This window comes from Sus scrofa, chromosome X, assembly GCF_054392235.1.
Source record: "Sus scrofa isolate SSC_HxYL_T2T_F1_AM1 chromosome X, Sscrofa_HxYL_maternal_Yorkshire_Landrace_v2.0, whole genome shotgun sequence".
Taxonomy (NCBI): Eukaryota; Metazoa; Chordata; class Mammalia; order Artiodactyla; family Suidae; genus Sus; species Sus scrofa.
This window is the reverse complement of record NC_139401.1, coordinates 117,740,474-117,758,079: the sequence shown is the minus strand read 5'-3', so window position 1 is coordinate 117,758,079 and position 17,606 is coordinate 117,740,474. Positions and strand designations below refer to the sequence as shown.

Below are 17,606 nucleotides of genomic sequence, written 5' to 3'. Positions count from 1 at the left end.
CAGGGGACTGTTCCAAGCGCTTCACCCTTTGACCTCTCTCCTCTCCTTATCCTTTGAATACAATTCTTTCTCCTTCACTGCCTCCTACCTTGCCTTAACTCTCATTTTCGGCCCCTTACCATATTTCTCGATGAAGCTGCAGCAAGCCTCCACGACCTGGGGGATTTGCTTAGCAATCGGATTGAGGCTCATCTTCCTTTTGGATCCCAGAAGTCGCTGGCCAATTGGTAAGGAGATCTTGGAAAGTTGCAGGGTCTGCAGCAGCAGGGCCCCGTCCTCCAGTTCAGCCAGGCTATCCACAGACACTGCACCCTGTGGAGAAAACGAGAAGATCTTAAAATGGGGGAGCGGGCGGGGGGGGGGGTGGGAGCGGAGGGGGGGGGCCTTCGGACCTTCCTGAGGAGACATTCTCTCTGTGGCAAGCCAGTTACACCCCTCCAACAAGTTCTGCTCAGCTCCCCTCCCCTCTGAGGACACAGGTCCTGACCCTCCCGCCCCTGCCTGAAACCTGGAGGGTTTAACTCACACGACGCCCACGACGAGTGAACTCCCGGGGCAGGGAGGGCTCATCCCGTCTACGACTGAAAAAGCGCCGGATGCGGCCAAACACCCTTTGCACCACGTTTCCCCGACGACGACGACGGCCCCCAGCCCGACCGGTGGTGGCTTCTTCGACCTGCATCGCGGCTCTCAGCTCAAGTTGCTTTCGGCGGGTCAGCTCGTTCACCAGCACCTCTTCCAGACGAATGCCAAACGTCTTGAGAGATACGGCTGGGGAGCCAGGGAGAGAAAGAATGAGAAACGTCTATGCTCCGCAGCTCTTAAATCAGGAGGAACTGCAGGGGCTGTAGCACTCGTCTAAGCAACCGCCCACAGCCAACCGCACCCCGTCAGACCCGCAGCGCCCCTCCCTGGAGAGGGAGCCAACTAGACCTTGCAGTGGTCTGGCTGAAGGACTGGCTCCACTCAACGACCCCGACGGGGTCCCTGCCTTAAGTCCTGCCGGGGGCGGGCGGGCGGGCGGGCGGGGGGGGGGTCGGTGGTGACCACCTTGAAGCAACGAGGGCAATTTCTTCTGGGCGATCTGTCTGGGGTGGATCCACCAAGAAAGCTTTAGGCAGATCTGATGGGACCGCCCCGCACTCCCGCAGCTAGTGCGCCATTTCCTGAAACCATTCCCTGTAGAGTTTCTGGAAAGCGGGGTAGGGGTAGGGGGGTGTGGCGAGTGCCCCCGGGGACTGTGGGCTCCTGTCTGTCTCCAGGGGCCAGGGACGCCAGACGGGAGGGGTGCAGAATTCCATGTCTTTAACTAAGGAAAGTACGAGAGCCCCTCACCCCTCTCTTGTCCTCTCAGAATCAGAAACCACTTCTCCAAGGTGTTTGGACGGTCAGTCGGTAGAGCTATGGGAAGAGAAAAAGAAAACACACGCACTCTCACACACAGAGGATTTGATAAGTGACTAAAACATCGCAATGCATTGATCCCCAGGGATTCGGAAGGAGGTAGGGAGGGGCAAACAGCTCGGTCCAGCCCTGGAAAAGTGTTTTGCTTTCACTCAGCCTCAGTTTCCCCGTTTGAAAACGGGACCAGTCCCATCTGCCACACAGGAGACTCAAGGATTTCACCAAACCAGATCCTGTAAGGCGCCGCGTGCGCAGCGCGCACCTTGTTACGCACCAGCAGTAGCTGATCACGACGCTTAAAACAGAAATTCCGGGGCTCCGAGGCGGCGGGACAGCGCAACAGGCGAGGGGAGGGGCTCTGCCTGCGGCGGCGGCGCCGCGAGTAGGGGTCGCTAAGTTACTGCGGGCGCGCTCGCGCCCGGGATGCCGTCGGCTCCCCGCGCTGCGGCGGCTGGAGAAGCGGCGACCCTGGGCTGTCCGCGCACTCCGACCCCCGCAGCGGTGGCTACCCGCCGGGTCTCCGGGCCCTTTGCTGCGCCCCTTTTTAGGTTGCGCCTGCCGCGCGCGCCTAGCGGACCTGCCGGCCCGTGCACTTTTCACCACTGCCGCAGCGCCCCTCGGCTCGCGCGCCCCCCTCCCCCCTCCCCTCGGCCCCCGAATCGGCGCCCGCACCGCAGAGACCGCTGGCGCGCTCGCCCCGCGTCCCGAGCTGGGTCCCTCTCGCTCCCCTGCGTCCAGCAGAGGTGGGCAGCGCTCCCAGCGCACCTTCCGCCGCCGCTCCCCGCACCCGCAACGCCCTCCCGTTCCACGCCCGGATTGGCGCGTGTCTCTCTCTGTCTCGGTATCTCTCTTTACTCTCAACCGCGCTGTCTCTGTCTGTCCCAGTCCTCTCTAAGTGTCCCTCTGCGCTGCCACCTCGTTCTGATTCGTTCTAGCACCCACCGCACCTGGTGCGTCTGTCTCTTTACCTGTCCTCTGTCCACCTGTCTGTCCCTGATATCTGCGGGTCTTACTGGCCCTCGAGCCCCCCGTCTTCGACCCAACTCAACTCCTCTTTACCTCTTTCCAGTTCACCAAACACCCTTCAACTCCCACTCCCTCAGTTCTCCAGAGCCAGGAGAACCGGCCAGGTCCGAGACCAGAGGAGAGTCTCTCCCACCCTCCTGGACCCCCAACTGGTCCCGTCCTGCCCGGGGGATCCACTCAGCCCGAAGGCGAGGATGCCACATCCCGGGGTCCTGCTCACCTCTTTCAGGGTTGAATTCAGAGAGGAAATGCCTGGCCACGAGTTCGTGGTAAGCAGTCTCTTGCAGCTTCAGACGCTCCAGCTCGGAGAGGCTGTGTATTGAGATCATCTTGGTCCTGCGGTCCGGGTTGTGTCCTGGGGCTCCTCCCAGGACGTTCACTAAAAAAATGAAGGCAGACAACAACAGCAAAGGGGGCATGATTCTGGGGCACAATGTCCTTGCCGCCTTCAGAAAAGGAATGCAGCCACCCATTCTGGAATCGGATGATTATCAGGACTGCATCATCCAATTGTCACTGGACCTAGTGGAGGGAACTGTGGGGGGGGGGGGAGGGTGGCAAAGGGGGAGGGAAAACTGGGAGGCGGCTTCACCCTCAAGCAGAGCTGCCTCTGGCTGCTTATTTAAAAAAAAAAAAAAAAAACTTCAAAAAAAAATCAGCCCTGAACCAACAGTCCAGAAAAGAGAAAATCTTGTTAGGAAAAAAAAAAGAGAGAAGAAGAAGAAAAAGATTTTTTAAAAAAATCAACCCTACTCACAATTTTTAAATGCACATTAAGATAAGAATAAGGTAATATTTTTCCATTAATTATTTAGAACATTGATGGAGTTTATTTTTATTTTTTAATGCTAATGCTTGATGCTGTCCAGTTTGGGTGAAATGGGCACATTCATTTAGGTTAGGAGCCCCATAAATTTTATAAAACTCTTCTAGAAAGGAAACTGGACACATGAGTCTGAAGCCAGAAATCATCCCCAGGCCCTTTGACCCAGTAATTCCCCTTCTAGGAATCTATCCTAATGAAATTTTCCTACAGAAAAACCATATGTACATGAGCCATAACAGTAAAAACTTAAGGAAAAAAAAGCTAGCCCAGCAACAAGAGTAGTTATATAAATTATGGAATAGCCACAGTATGGAAAATTATGCAATCATTAAAGTGATGTTTACAAGGAGTTTTTAAACAACAAATACAAAATGCAGAATTGTATTAGTTAGGATTACAACTATGTGAAGGAAAACATGCATACAAATAAAAGACTAAAAGAAATGCACCCAATTACTAACAATATCTCTATTAAGTGATGGTGTTTGTTTGCCTTTTGCTTTTTATCTATTTACCAAAAATTGTGCAACTTATTTTTCCTGGAAAAAGAAGCCCATCGGTTTGTAGCAAAGCAAACAAACATCATTTGCAAGCCATTTCTAATCAGAAACCTTATACAGGAATGGTAGAATGAAGTTTCTTAGTGCATTAGCAAACCTGTTTTATAGCCCCCTTCTCCATGGTGCCCACCATCTCATACCAGTCCCAGGCTGCACAAGATCCCCCAGTGGGGATCTCCCTGGACCCCACACAGCATCCTTTCCTGCACATCTTCACCTTTATTAATAATTTGTTCTTTTATGCATGCATTAGAAAGAAAAGAAAAGGAACCTGTATTAATTGTCCACTTTGTGGCAGGCACAAAAGATTCAAATATGAGCAAAACAAGAATACTCTTTTCATAAAGGATTTCACAGCACAAGTGTAGGAGATGCACAGGTTAGCAACAATTTACCAAACCTCGTGATAAGTCAATCGGCAAGATATAAACAAACTACTGTGAAAGCAGAAAGGGGGAAACATCTAAATCTGCCTGGAGACAGGGAGGGGGGAGCGTCCAGAAAGAGAGAACAGCTTGTGCAAAGGCAAGGAGATGGGAGAGAGGTTGTTATATTCTTAAAGCTGTAAAAAGGGGATGGAAGGAGATAAATCTAGATAGGCAGGAATGAGATCATGAATGGCCCTACAAGCCATGTTAAGGATCTGGACTTTCTCGGGAAGGCAACAGGGAACTACTGCAGGGTTTTAAGTGGGACGTGACAGAGTCAGAGCTGTAGCTTGGAAAAATCCCAGAGCAGTGAAAAGCCTGGTTTGGGTAGAAAGCCTGAAGGATGTACATCATCCAAGAGGCAAGACATGCTGACGCTGTCAGTGGGGCTGGAACAGGGGATGGATTTTATGGGTAGAATTGATGGGACTTAGAGAATTTTTTTCATTGTAATGGAAACAATAGCTCCAAAGTTTATGGTTTGGGTGAGTGAGTGGATCCTTGTTCCTGATAATTTGGGGTGGGACATGGGGAACCAAACCTTTTGATAAAAAGAGAAGTGGTCACATGCTACTTTTCTGAGCTCCCCTTTCCCATGGAATTTTATGAAAATATTCTATATGTTGGGGAGGGGGAGTTTTAAACTCCTAAACCAGGTAATATGACTTTGATGGAGAAAAGGTAGGTAAAATTGTATCATTCAATAATTTATATAAATGAGCTCTGTCCAAAAAAAATCCCCCACTTTTGTTTCCAAAATCCTCCTTTGCCCACTTTCCTTAATGGCCAAAGTCTTACACGTCAGAAAATAAATACTTGCCAGATAACTGACATTCAAAATGAGATAGGATGAGGAATATTTCTATGCCTTTTCAACTGAATTAAGAGAAAAATTCTCAGCATAGATCTTTTCTTAAAGTTCCTTCAACTGCAAAGCAATATCCCCTGGACCCAAATTGAATGCCTAAGCCCAATCACCAAACTGCAGCCACAAAATGACCATTTTAACCAAAGGCACATGCATAGAACCTAGCCACAGTCCCAAACTAAGCAGCTAATGACACCCCCCCCCCATCCCATTTGCAATGGCAGGTCAAAAACCTCTTAGCCAAGGATCTCATTCTGACACACACAGCCTAGCTCCGGCTTAATTTCTTACATGGCTTCCCCTTTCCCTTTACCCCGATTCTTGTACCTGTTTTGGAGTTGTAGCTATTTCTTCTTGCCAAGGGTTTCAAGATCTGGTCATCCAAAGAGTAGAGCTGGTTCTTTCCCAAAAAAACCAAGATGAAAATCAATCGTTCTTCCCCTCAAAAGATAAGGTGAGAACAAACAAGAGAACCTCAAAACAACGCCAGCCAAATGAGAGAGAGAGTGAAGCCTTTGAGAGATGAGTCAGCCTAGATGCTTACAATTCCAAAGGAAATCAAAGGCCTTAGAATAAACCGTTTGTCATTGCCTCCTGCTCAAAGATACAGAGCTAAACTTAAGAGCAATCATATGCCCACAATTCTGTCAGCAAAATTGACACTGTCTCATTTTCCCTCAACCCTCTCAAGGCACCAGTAGAATACTGGACATAAACAGAATTACGAAGGCCAGTTTGTCCAGACAAGAAACAGATGGGCAGGTTGAGGGGTCAGGGGACAGTAATTAGGCTTCAACACCATGAGAGGCACGTAACAGATACCTGAGATTTGAATACTTGTCCTAGGATCCTACTCTCCCAGTTGATCCCAAAAGGAGGCTTCTCACAGAGGACAGGTGCCAAGAGACCTCTCTTGCTCCAAAGTATCTTCCCCTCCTCCCTTCAGCATGCCCTGGCACTGGCCTAAAGGGACCAAGACTTCAAAAAGGTACTCAAGAAGGGAGAGGAAAGTAAGCCCTTTTAGTTTCAGCCTAGAATTCAAGACATTTGCAAAAACAGTATCCTTCGACGCATATCTATAATGGCCCCTGGAGTCAGAGCTAAATAGAACCGAGTTCAAAACCAAGCTTTATGATTTCCTAGCTGTGTGACCTTAGGAAAGTTTGTTGAATTCTCTGAGCCTCCGTGGCTTCCTCTATAAAATGGGGAAATGATGCAGTACCCATTTCAGGAATCGTGTAAGAATTAAGAATTAAATGAATAATATATGTGTGATATTTAGCATTGGTTTGTAATAAACACATTGCTATCAAAGGTTCTTTGCAGAAGGCCTGGCTTTACCAGAAAATAACAGTTTTCAAAAGTAATTACATAAAATTAGAATTGATATCAATGCGGCTGACTTAGTTCAATCTCTACTAAATTTGAATTCAATTAAAACAGGTAAAAAGACCTTGGGAGACTGTTGGGAAGAGATCCTTCTTCAATCTCCAATGGCATTAAAAAAATCATCTTATAAAATTTAGAAAATCTAACTGCATAGGTCAATTTTTCAAATGCTATTATTCAGATTATTAAAATAAGTCTCAAAATTTGCTTATTTTTTAAACCATCCAATTTTACATGGTCTTTTTAGAACACATAATTTCATTTGGATCAGTAAAGGGTATTAGCAGATACCACGAGTGAGAATTTGAACAAAGAGCTGAGGCACACCCAGATCAAATCCCCAGCAATACAAAGAGGGGAAACGCACGTGAGTGACATCAGGCTAGTTCCTCGTGTCCTCCTGAAATGCATGACGCAGATAGAGAAACAAATTAACATCAGAAAGGTCACCCCACTTGGACACTGGGAGGACACAAATGGTTCAGCTAGGCATAAATCCATAGCCTTTCACCATTTAGAGGACTAATTTACCCCATCGCCCCCATCAAATAGTTAGGGATGGTGCAGTGTTCACTGGTAAACACCTTGGAGGAAAAAAAATCAGGACTGCACTGATGCCATCGATAGAATCCTTATAAATTAGGCACTTTTTGGCACCATCAGAATTTTGCTTCTAGCCACTGAGAGATCTTTGGACTTTGAGAAATTGATAGTGTGCAGGGCTGAATGCCCAGAAGGCCTTGCATCTATGGTATTTACATGTCTACAAGCAGTGACAATAGGTAAAGACATCCCCATTAATATATCACAACATGAGAAAAAGATACAGGTCTCCGGATGAAAACATTCGGGCACCAATTTGGTCTGCTGGCACATTACCACATTCGTCCCTGAGCATTAATGAGTTAGCCTTTAAGTTGTTATCCCATAACCTCCATTTCAGCAAAGGCTGCAGTCGTGATGAACAAAAATGACTCATTTTACCCTATGCGGTATAATGTCCCAAGATAATTAAATTTGGGGACAGCATTCTTCAATACGCAGAGCCAGCCCATCATGCCATAGCAGAAGCTCATAAACTAAAGCCTGTACTGTTAAGATACAGTCAGAAAAGCTCTGGGAAAAAAAAAAGGTTTCCAGAACTTCTTAGAATATTAGAATGGATAAGATACAGAAGGGACCTTAGCCATCACCTAGACCAAAGCTTCCATTCTACAGTTCAAAAAACTGAGGCCCAAAGAGAGACAGGAGTTTGCCCGAGGCCACACAACAATTTGACGGCAGAATCTAGACAAGAAGCCAGTTCTGGGTCCTAGGGCTCTTTCCACTGCCCCATCCACCTTTGCTCTTAATAACTACAAAATCATGCATGGCTAAATAATTAAATCAAAAGAATGGACACATAATCAAAGCCTGATTCGATAAGCCGAGGGAGGTCATAGCCGAAAGCAGACAGCTACCACACATTACAACCTCTTTGTAAACTAAGTACCGTCATCATTCCATAGAACGTGGGATGCTCTTTTAAAATTTTTATTGACTGAAGAAACAACTCAAGCTCAGGATGGTGAAAGGCAATCTTTATTCTACAAACATCCTAAAGAACAGTGTAAACAAGGTGATGTGACATCAAATACAAGATATAGATATTCTCACTGTTATCGGCAGTATGTGTCACCGAGTACATAATAGTGCTGCCATCACAAGCTGTGTCACCCTTTATCTTTTTTTTCCCCTTTGGTTGCTGCTTCTATTATGTTGTGACAAAAAAAGTAAAAAAATAAGATGTTCCATCAATAGGAGGTACAATTTTTTAATGCCTAATTTTTCTCGTGCATTTCATTTTCTCAAAAGCGTTCCATATGTCCATTATTTCCAGACCCTAGCACACAGTAGGTGTTCAATGTGTGTGTTGGGTGAATCATCGGATTATAAACTCTGACAGTTTTGAGAGAACATAAAGGTCTTGTAATTAAAACAGCTATTTGTGATTCATGGATAAATGAATCATGCCACTTTGTTCTCACAACAGCCCCTGGGAAGGAGGTGGGTTGGGTATTACTTTTCCTATTTTACAGAGAGCAACACACGAGGGCTCTGGAGAGGTTTTAACTTACCTGAAGTTTTACAAGCATGCTATGGAGGAATACGATCTGGGAACCGGGTTATCTTCGGGCCTGGTCTTTGCACCAAATCACAGTACTTCTTGGTATGCATCACCAACATTTGCCGCCTGTAACCGGGATGGCCTGAGCCAAGACTAGTTCTTTCCTAAAGAGGTGGCTAGATTTTTGAAGTCTTTTTTTTTTTTTGGCCACGTCTGCAGCATGTGGAAGTTCCTGGACCAGGGATTTCCGAGGGAAGTTCCTGAGCCAGAGCAGTGACCATGCAGGATCCTTACCTGCTGCGCCACAAGGGAATTCCTGAAGTCTTTTTTTTTTTAATACACACTGTTCTTGGGAAATGGGCATGAAAGCAGATGCTTGATAGATAGGATAGATGATAGACAGACAGACAGATAGATAGATAGATGGATGGATGTAGAGATACTGATATGCATAGTTTTGAAAAACACTATTATGAAAGGAAGAGGAGTGGATAGAAGAGAAAGGCACCAAAAGCCCTATGTATTTCTCCCATCAGATCTCTTGCCTCAGCCCACACCCCAAAATGACAGTATGGCATCCTGAAAAGGTCCTAAGGTATGGACTAGAACTTGGGTTCAAAATCCCAGCCTTGCCACATATAAGTTCACACACTCACCAACTAAGTGACTCGGGGCTAATTATCTCACTTTGCCGAGGCTCAGTTTCATCACCTTACAAAATAAAAACCATGATACCTATTAGGTGTGGCTGTCGTAAGGATTAGATAAAAGACTCCTCAAAGGGTGCTGCTGTACCAAGTGAAGAATTGCCCATGTCCCCCCTCCCCAGGACCTGAGAGTCAAATTTGAAAGGAGGACTGAGCACAAGTGCTTCTATTTTGAATGAAGCAGATCGTGGCCCCGCTGAAGAATGCCCTTGCACCACCCATTGAAGGTGAGTGTGGGCACTCATGCCCTGTGAGCAGGTAGCTTACTTTCAGAGGGGATGAGTTGAACTGTTTTTTCAATGGCTCTTTCATGATCAGAAATGCAAGGCAACGAACTGGGCACTCAGGGGCATCAGGTTAGGCTCTGAAATGTAGAAAAAAGTTAACTGGCCCATAAAGGGGATTTAATCCCTACCTTTGCCTTCCTCAGCACGGTGTGCAAGCTATCCTTGCTGGGGATGGTGGAGGAGAGAGAGGAGTCTTATGGAATGAAAAGTCCCAGCTCCTGCTCTTGGAGTCTTATAGCCTAGCTGGAGGTCAAATGTCAACAGTTTGAAGCACTATCAACAAAGGCCCAAGGGTCTAACATCAGCCTTCTCTGCCCTCATTTAAATATATTTCCTCCCCTTTGTTTCCTTAAGGAATATTAAGAACTGACTGTTTCTTCAGGGCCACCGGCACTGGGCAGACCCTTATTCAGCAGTAGGTTTTTTAGCTTGCACTCGGCGAACCCCAATTCATCTTTCCCATCGTCCCCGCTCCCCTGTCCCCCCAAATTCCCCTCTTTGAAGGTACATTCCCTTTCAGACACATACATTCCCACTCGTAAACACACGCACACCCTCATGCATTCTCACATATGCATTTACACACACACACACACACACACACACACACACACACCACAAAGAAATAGACCCCTCCATTGTATTTGCTACAACAGAGAGGAGGAGAGAAATGAGATTCCGAATTAAAAAGAGGGTCAGTAAGCATGTGCCCCTCTAGACCACAGCTGGGGCTTCCACAGAGTGGGCATGAGAGGGAAAAAGACCAGTGGGGACACTTCCCCCAAACTATCTGGACAGAAATCTGCCAAGGAAACCTTCAGAATAAAGTTATTCTCCGAATCTGTGCTGAAAGCTCCCTCTCTTCCACCTTTGTTCCCCCACCCCCACCTGCTTCTCTTCCTTTGATTGTATCTCTCCCGAGAAGCATTCAATTTTGTGCAGTTTTCTTTTTCAAAATCCTGAGTGGCTGTCATAGGGAATTGGGGCTGTGGGAGATGTTTTTCTGATAGTTTTCATGATAGACAGGGTATTTAAAGCTACATTAAAATAACGGTATTTTTTTTTAAATTACCAATGTCTGTCTAACTACCTGTATCTTTCCTCCTTCATTATTAGACCACCGTATTGGCTATGACGCAGTGAAAAACAAAAAGCCCTAGACCAGGAGTCAGGAGGTCTGCCTAATTATCAAGCAGCTGAGTGGTCTTGGGCAAGTCTGTGAGCATCTCTAAGCCCCAGAGCACAACCAGTGTAATTCATTATTATCCTGTTTATTTAAGAACACGGTATTGACACAGCCCTGGGGCTGCCGAGTCCTTGATTCTTTTACAGGACTTGGCCACGTCCAGGACAAGGGGCCACGTCCAGGCCCCAGGGCCACGCTGCCGCAGTCCACAGGTGGAACAAGAGAGCATCCCTGCCCCTCTGCAGGCTTTTAGGCGCTAGGGGTGGGGGGTGGGGGGGTGCAAGCCGGTCTCCCTCTCCCTCTCTAATAGAGCTCCTGCCAGACGGTCGACCCCCGCCCCAAGACCCCGAGCTCGGTGACGAGGGAGGGCGGGGGAGCGGGGTGAGGGGGAGAGGGACGGGAGCCCGCCGGTCGCGACTTCGCGCAGGCCCCTGGAAGGGCTGTCCCGGGCCACAGGTTGCCGCTCCAGAGCGCGGTCAGACTGGCTTGCGCCCCGCGTGTGCCGCCCTTACCTGGCTCAAGAGCGCGCAGAACCTGCAAAGTTAAACAAAGCCCCGCGGCGCGCAAATAAAACACTCTCGCTGCCCGCCCCTGCGGAGAATTCGAAAGAAAAAAAAAAAAAAGAAAAAGAAAAAGCAATCTTTCTTGCCGCTGTGCTCCACGTTTGAGCCGTTGAACGCGAAAAGCTGGGCACCCTGCTCGGCACTGGCAGATTTCCTCTCCCTCCCTCCCTCCCTCACGTCGGGCCCCTCCGCTTGGCGAGCCCTCGCCTCCCACTCCAGCCCCTCGAGGGGCTGCACTCCGGCCCCTGGAGCCCTGCCCCTGCACTACCTCTTGGCGACTCTCCTGGTCCGGCCAGGGAATAAGAGGCTGCGTGACCCGCGGGTCGGTTCTGCGGCGCGACCACGACCCGTCCTGGGACGAGCTGCAGTCGCTGCGAGCGCTGAGCTCTGCCGCTTAGATTCCCCCACACTCTCTGAAGCTTCGGCGCTGGGGCAGGGGCTGATTCATAGCAATTTTCCTCGCAGCAACCAGCTCAGTGCCTTACGCATACCTGTTCGCTAAATTCCCTGGGCTACTCCCACTGTTTCTCATCATTATCCCCACCCCCCCCCCACCCCCGCGGTCTTCTCTCCCTTTATTCCAAGCTGATTTCTCCTTCAAGACTCAGCCCAAGGGTCTCTTCCTCTGAGGGCTTTGAATTTCTCTTCTTCTGGCCATGCCACACACTCACCTTACAGGTGATGGAAAGGCAGAAGTGGAGGCTCAAAGGGCTAAGAAACTTAGCAAAGGGCACAGAGCTTATTAGTGGCAGAGACAAGGGGAAGGCCCCAAACTCCTGAAACCCAGCTCGGCACACCTTTGGCTGCCCCTCTTCACTCCCCTTCTGCCCCGGCTGGTATGGCATTGAAGGGCAGGAGGCATCTCTTGTTGGCCCTCCGCATGCAAGGAGTGCACAGGGAACAAGCTCCTTCCCCTCTCTGCCCCTCTCTCCCTGCCCTTTGCTTTCCACCTTGTCCAGGGCCCCTGCTCTCCCACACTCAGGCAAAAAGATCATTCTGTTCAGAGTTCAAGGAATAGCAAGAACAAACATAAGGCCTCTATCCATCTAGATGAGAGTGGTCTCAGTAACCCCCCCAGCATCCCCCCCACACCTATATTCTATACACACACACACACACACCCCTAGTCTATATACACACACACACCTATAGTCTACACACACACACCTGTAGTCTATACACACATACACACACACCTATAGTCTTCGTCTTTCTTTGTCTATCTTCTTGGCACCTGGAGAAGTCACAAGGCCATTCACACCTGCCCAAACCATCTTACCTTCTAGTACTGCTTCCAAAAATGCCTTCTTCTAATCTGCAGCCCAACAATCATATATTCAAATCACTATTCAGCCAAGCAAAAATATTATTCACAGGCACTAAATAGTCTCATCTGACGCACCAAGGGCAATACGGGGTTATAAACACATGATCTCAAGTGGGGAAGATTTCAAAAACACAATTACACCCCCTCCCAGTTGGATCTTCTCCTCTCCTGGATGAAGTAAATGAATGAAGGGAGCGTGTTGTTGATACTGAGGGCCAGGAATGGAAAAGAACCAGGAGAAGAGAATCAAGAGTATCAGAGACTCTGGGTGAGCCCAGCAAGAGGGGACAAGAGGGAGCAGAGCCTGGGCAAAGGCCAGGAAGAAGGAAGGGGTAAGGGGAGGCACAAGGATAGAGGGCAGGTGCCCCAGCACATAGGTACTGGGGAGCCCAGGAGGACCTGGACTTATTTCCCTAAGGCTCAGAGATGTGGCTCTTAGGGATCAGAATGGAAATGATCCAGAAGCCCGGTGGCAAGTGTCTCATTCACTAGCAAAGGGAGAGAGAGCTTCTGGCTCTGGCAGCAGCATTGGTGTGGCTCTTCTCACTTTAGCTACTACCTGAGCACCAGCACCAAGAAGGTGCCTTCTTCCCCTACTCCTCTGCCCCATCCCTCCCCCACCCCACAGTAATTAAATCAATCTTACCCGACCCAGGAATGTAATTTGAATGCTCAGGGCAGTTTTCCCTTCCCTTGAAGGAGAGGATCTTCCCTCTCCTCCTGCTGAAAATGGGCTGGGGCTGCTCCTTTATGCGTTCTAAAGCACCAGACTGGGGGCGGGGAGGGAGCGGCAGTTTGAGCCTGGTCCAATTTGTCCCTGGCATCCTCTCTCTCTCCCCCCATCCCCCATGTTTGTTTTTTTTTGTTTCTACAGCCCCTCCTTCTGACCCTGGCAGTTCTACTCCCCTTCCTCACTCCAGCCTCCTGCTGCCGGTTCCCCCACCCTTGTGATAAAGGACTGATGCAGGGGTTCATCTTTCTGGGTGATGCTTGCTTTCTAATGGGGGAATCTTACCCTGATATGCTGGGAAAGGATCTGAGCTGGGAGTGGGTGGGTGTCACAGAAGACCAAAAGAGAAACCCACCCAGGTAGCCAAGTGCCTTGAAAGCAACACTGTTTGGCGTTGGGGGCAGCCTGGAGACGTGACTTGAACCTGAGTGCATAGGGAGCCAATTTAGGCAGAGGACTGGCAGGTTATTGGCTTACGTTACAGTGATTGCCTTGGTAACATAAATACATAAAAACTGCATGATATATTAGAGAGAAAGTAGATGACTGACTATCACTCAGCCTCAGTTTTCTCAACTGCAAAATACGAAAATCAATGTCCACCCCATAGCACTGCAGGGAAGTGTGTGTCAAGTAACATTGGTAAAATACTTAACACAGGCTTGGCACAGAGCCCCCTGCCCCTTTAACTTCCTTCTGGTGTTGAGGACTGGAAGGAAAACATCTTGCCCAAGGTCATACAGCAAGTTGTCAGAGTCAAGATTAGAACCCAGGTCTCCCAAACCTCCTCCAGAAAGAATGTTTCCACTCCACTTCCTTCTCTAAGAAGTTGCCAGGCTATCCTCTGCAACGTGGAGGGGTGAGAGTGGGGAGGTGGGTTAGGCACTCATGTCTAAAGACACTCTGCTACTTACTACTCCCAGCCTCAGTCAAGGCTTCTGCTTCATCTTCTTCCTCGTCATCACTCAAGTAATCTCCCCTTGCCATCTTGGACTAATTCACTGCCACTTTAGTGCCACCTCTGCTGCCCACCTCTGAGACAGTGACTCACCCTCTCGCTGGCCAGGGCCTTTACCCTCCAGAAAAAGAAGCTTTCTTCTTAATTGATTGCAGAAGCCTCAGCTGCAGTGAGATAAACCCCTTCCGGGGAGGCTCAGGGCTGGAGGGCTTTGAGGAGTAACGGAAGAGCCCCTTTTTCAAAAGCCACTGCTCTCCCTCCCCACAGTGCCTGGGGTGCTTCTATTTGAGTCTCTCTCTAGATAACTCCTTAGGTGCCCTTACGTCTCAGTGTTTCCAAGGGATTTCACCAGGGCCTCGTTTTGCTGCATGTATACAGCCTGTGCTGTAGCTGGCACCGTGCTAGGCACTGGCGAGACAGGAGGTAAAAGGAGACGTCCCTGGCATCCAACGGGTTTTTAAACTACAATTAAAAAAAAAAAAATAACGTAGGAACTTGGAAAGGAGAAGAACGCAGTGCGAGAGTGGGGAGAGTGGGAAGGAATCTGGAAGTCCCTCTGAGGGGTGAGGTGATGGGCAGATGGCCTCGCTGTAGCCCCACAAGGACTGGGGCTGGGAACCGAAATTTCCTGTGGCTAGTGAGTGGCATCACTAAAATCACCGGCGCAGGCATTTCTCTTAAACACAGCACACTACTTAAGAAATTGAATGTTAATTGAACCTCTGTCCATCTTCTGGCTTAGAGGCATTACCCGGTGGTCATAGCTCCCTTCTAGCTTCTGATCCCCTGCTTCCCCAAACTCCCCAATCTTTATTCTTGATGAGGGTGAGGGAGAGGGAATAAAAGGAAATGCACATCCTTGGAATCTTAACTGGAATAAGCACTTTACGTATGTTGCTTCCTCTAAACTTCACAACCACCCTGCAACCCAAGCCAGTGACCTGCCAAGATAGTCAGCTGCGAAGCGGCAGAGCTGAGATTCGAACCTACAGCGACTCCCAATCCTGTGGGCTTTGCCCCGAGAGGCGCTTTACACAACTCGCCGCCTCAGGCGGGAGTCCTCGTCCTCATCCTTGCCGTCACCAGCTGTCCATCTCTACAGAAAGGAGGCAGGCGGAGAACAGGAGCCAGATGGTAATCCGGCGGCAGAGTGTTCCGGAGTGACCCCGGTAGCCCGCTGCAGTGGGAAGGGATCTCAGAGCTTCCCGTAGGGGCTCTGCGGCCAGAAGTGCAAAAACACCCTCGGCGACTCCAGCGCCCCCTGCCGCCGGTGGCTCCCCGGCCAGGGCGGCCATTCTCCGGAGGGCTTGTGTGCTGAGAAAAAGAGCTCACTGAGTGCCTAAGAGCTGTCGCGGGCTGGTGCCGGGCTGCAGAGAGCCCTGCCAGATTTGGTGACAAAAGCGGGGAGGGAGGGACATTTAAGACGCCCTACTATGTGTCCGGCGCGGTGTCAGTGACTTCTAATGGCCGTTGCCCTTTCCGTCAAGATTAGTTGCTTTGCAAAACAGGGAGCTCTCCATTGAGACGTCTTCAAACTAGATGAGAACAGGTTTCGCGAAAAGCTTGTCGGCAGATCTAAACTCCTTACTTCTTGCAAACCAATAAAGCCTCCTACCCCTAACAGTTGCTCATTCTCTCGGGTGGGGGGGAGGAAGAAGCACCCCTCCCCCACCCCCTGCGGGGACCAGAGGTCGCGGCAGGGAAGGGGTCTGGGGGAGGATGCTAAGGGGAGGAGCCTCGGGCAGGGTCGACCATACGCAGAATCAGGGTCCCAGCGGAGCTCACGTGCCCTCCGCCCGCCGGCGGATTCCCCGGACCTTCCAGTTTTCCCGGGTTCCGCCTGGACCCCACTCACTTACTCCCTTTGCCAGGGAATGGGGAACAGGCGGGTTAATGGGAGCAATACTCCAGGTCAAAGGGAAAAGAGCGTCTGTGCCCGCAGCGCCTCAGCCGCCCATCCCCCCTCCTTCCTTCCCCCTCCTCCCATCCGCGCCCCCTTCTCTTCCGCCCGGAGGGAAGGAGGGGGCGGGCTGTATGTGTATGTATGTATGCATGTACGCGTGTGTGCGCGCGCGCGAGTGCGATTCGCCTGTGTGTGGCTCGGTGCAGGGGGTGTGTGCATGTTGCACGTTTTAGTCCGAGTGCTTGGTGTGAAGTGCATTTGGTTTGCGCCCGGACGTGGAGCGTGTGTTTGTGCAGGGGCTGTGTGTGCATGCTTGTAGGTTGTATGTTTCTGCCCGACTGTAGTGTGACTGTGTGGGTGCGGTCTGGATGTGGGTGTGTTCGATGTATGTTTCTGCCGGGGTTTGTGGTCATGCTGTATATGCAGTGTGTGTCTGTGTGTGTGTGCCCTTTGAAGCTAGTGTGTGTATGTTCATTTGGTGTGTGTTTACCCTTAGCTGGGCTGTGTCAGTGTGGGTTTACGGGCGGTGGTTGTTGTGGTGGGTAGTGTGTGTGTGTGTTTGTGAGCAAGGTGTCTTTTATGTGAGCTTACTTAAAGGTGTGTGTGTTCAAAGGTTTGTGTGTGTAAGGGTGCAGTGTGTGTCTTTGGGTGTGATATGTTCGTGTGTGTGTGTGTGTGTGTGTGTGTGTGTGTGGTGGGGATGCATGCGGCCAGTGTATATGCCAGGATGAAGGGCTGAAGACTATGTGTGTCTTGGAGGGGGGTCCGCAGCGTGAGTTAATGGGTGTGGTGTGTGAGCACCGGGTTGTCTAAAGAACCCAGGTGACTGTGTGCTTGGTGGCTTTTCTTTTTTCTTTTTCTTTTTTTTTTCTTTTTTTCTTTCTTTCTTTCTTTTTTTTTTTTTTTTTTTTTTGGATTGGAGGTTGGGGGTGAGGAGGGGGCTTTGCATCAGGACTGGGACGAGGAAGGAGATAGACCTGAGCAGAGTCGCCCCCTGGCCTGCCCTGCCCGGTCTGGGTCCGCCTGGGTTCACCGACCCTCTGCTGTGCACAAGGCCCGCTGGGGCAGGGTGTGAGCTTACCTGACTGCTTAGAGGAAAGAAGAGGAGGGCGCCGCACGTGATTGGCCAGGTAGGGCGCCTAAGGCGCGGTGCAGGGGCTGGTGGGAGTAAACTGGAAAGATTCTTGGTCACTGATCCTCCCCTCCCCCCAGGAGATCCCAGTTGGTGCCCAGCAAAGCCCAACTGTTTGCTCAAGGCCTGACTGTTCACACCTCTTTGCTTTGTGTGGGCAGATACAGTTGCCTGGAACCCCATTTCCCCTGGGCCTCCTGACAAA

At 49.7% G+C, this 17,606-nt stretch overlaps 1 protein-coding gene across 37 annotated transcripts in view; it reads right to left on the bottom strand.

The window, feature by feature from the left end:
- ARHGAP36 (Rho GTPase activating protein 36) overlaps window positions 1-17,606 on the bottom strand; it is a 169,115-nt gene that overhangs the window by 5,262 nt on the left and 146,247 nt on the right. For 11 of the 37 annotated variants that reach the window (XM_085006544.1, XM_085006543.1, XM_021080172.2 and 8 more), the window contains 4 exons: window positions 2,651-2,809; window positions 1,336-1,401; window positions 527-771; window positions 120-312 (listed from right to left, as the gene is read on the bottom strand). In XM_085006544.1, the coding sequence (XP_084862670.1) occupies window positions 120-312; window positions 527-771; window positions 1,336-1,401; window positions 2,651-2,759 (613 nt within the window). In that variant the 5' untranslated portion in view covers window positions 2,760-2,809. Of the gene's footprint in view, window positions 1-119; window positions 313-526; window positions 772-1,335; window positions 1,402-2,650; window positions 2,939-5,439; window positions 5,554-5,934; window positions 6,076-8,618; window positions 8,735-9,264; window positions 9,320-9,582; window positions 9,680-17,350; window positions 17,442-17,606 lie in introns of those variants that run through there. The other 26 variants (XM_085006521.1, XM_085006522.1, XM_085006524.1 and 23 more) reach the window with 14 other exon arrangements.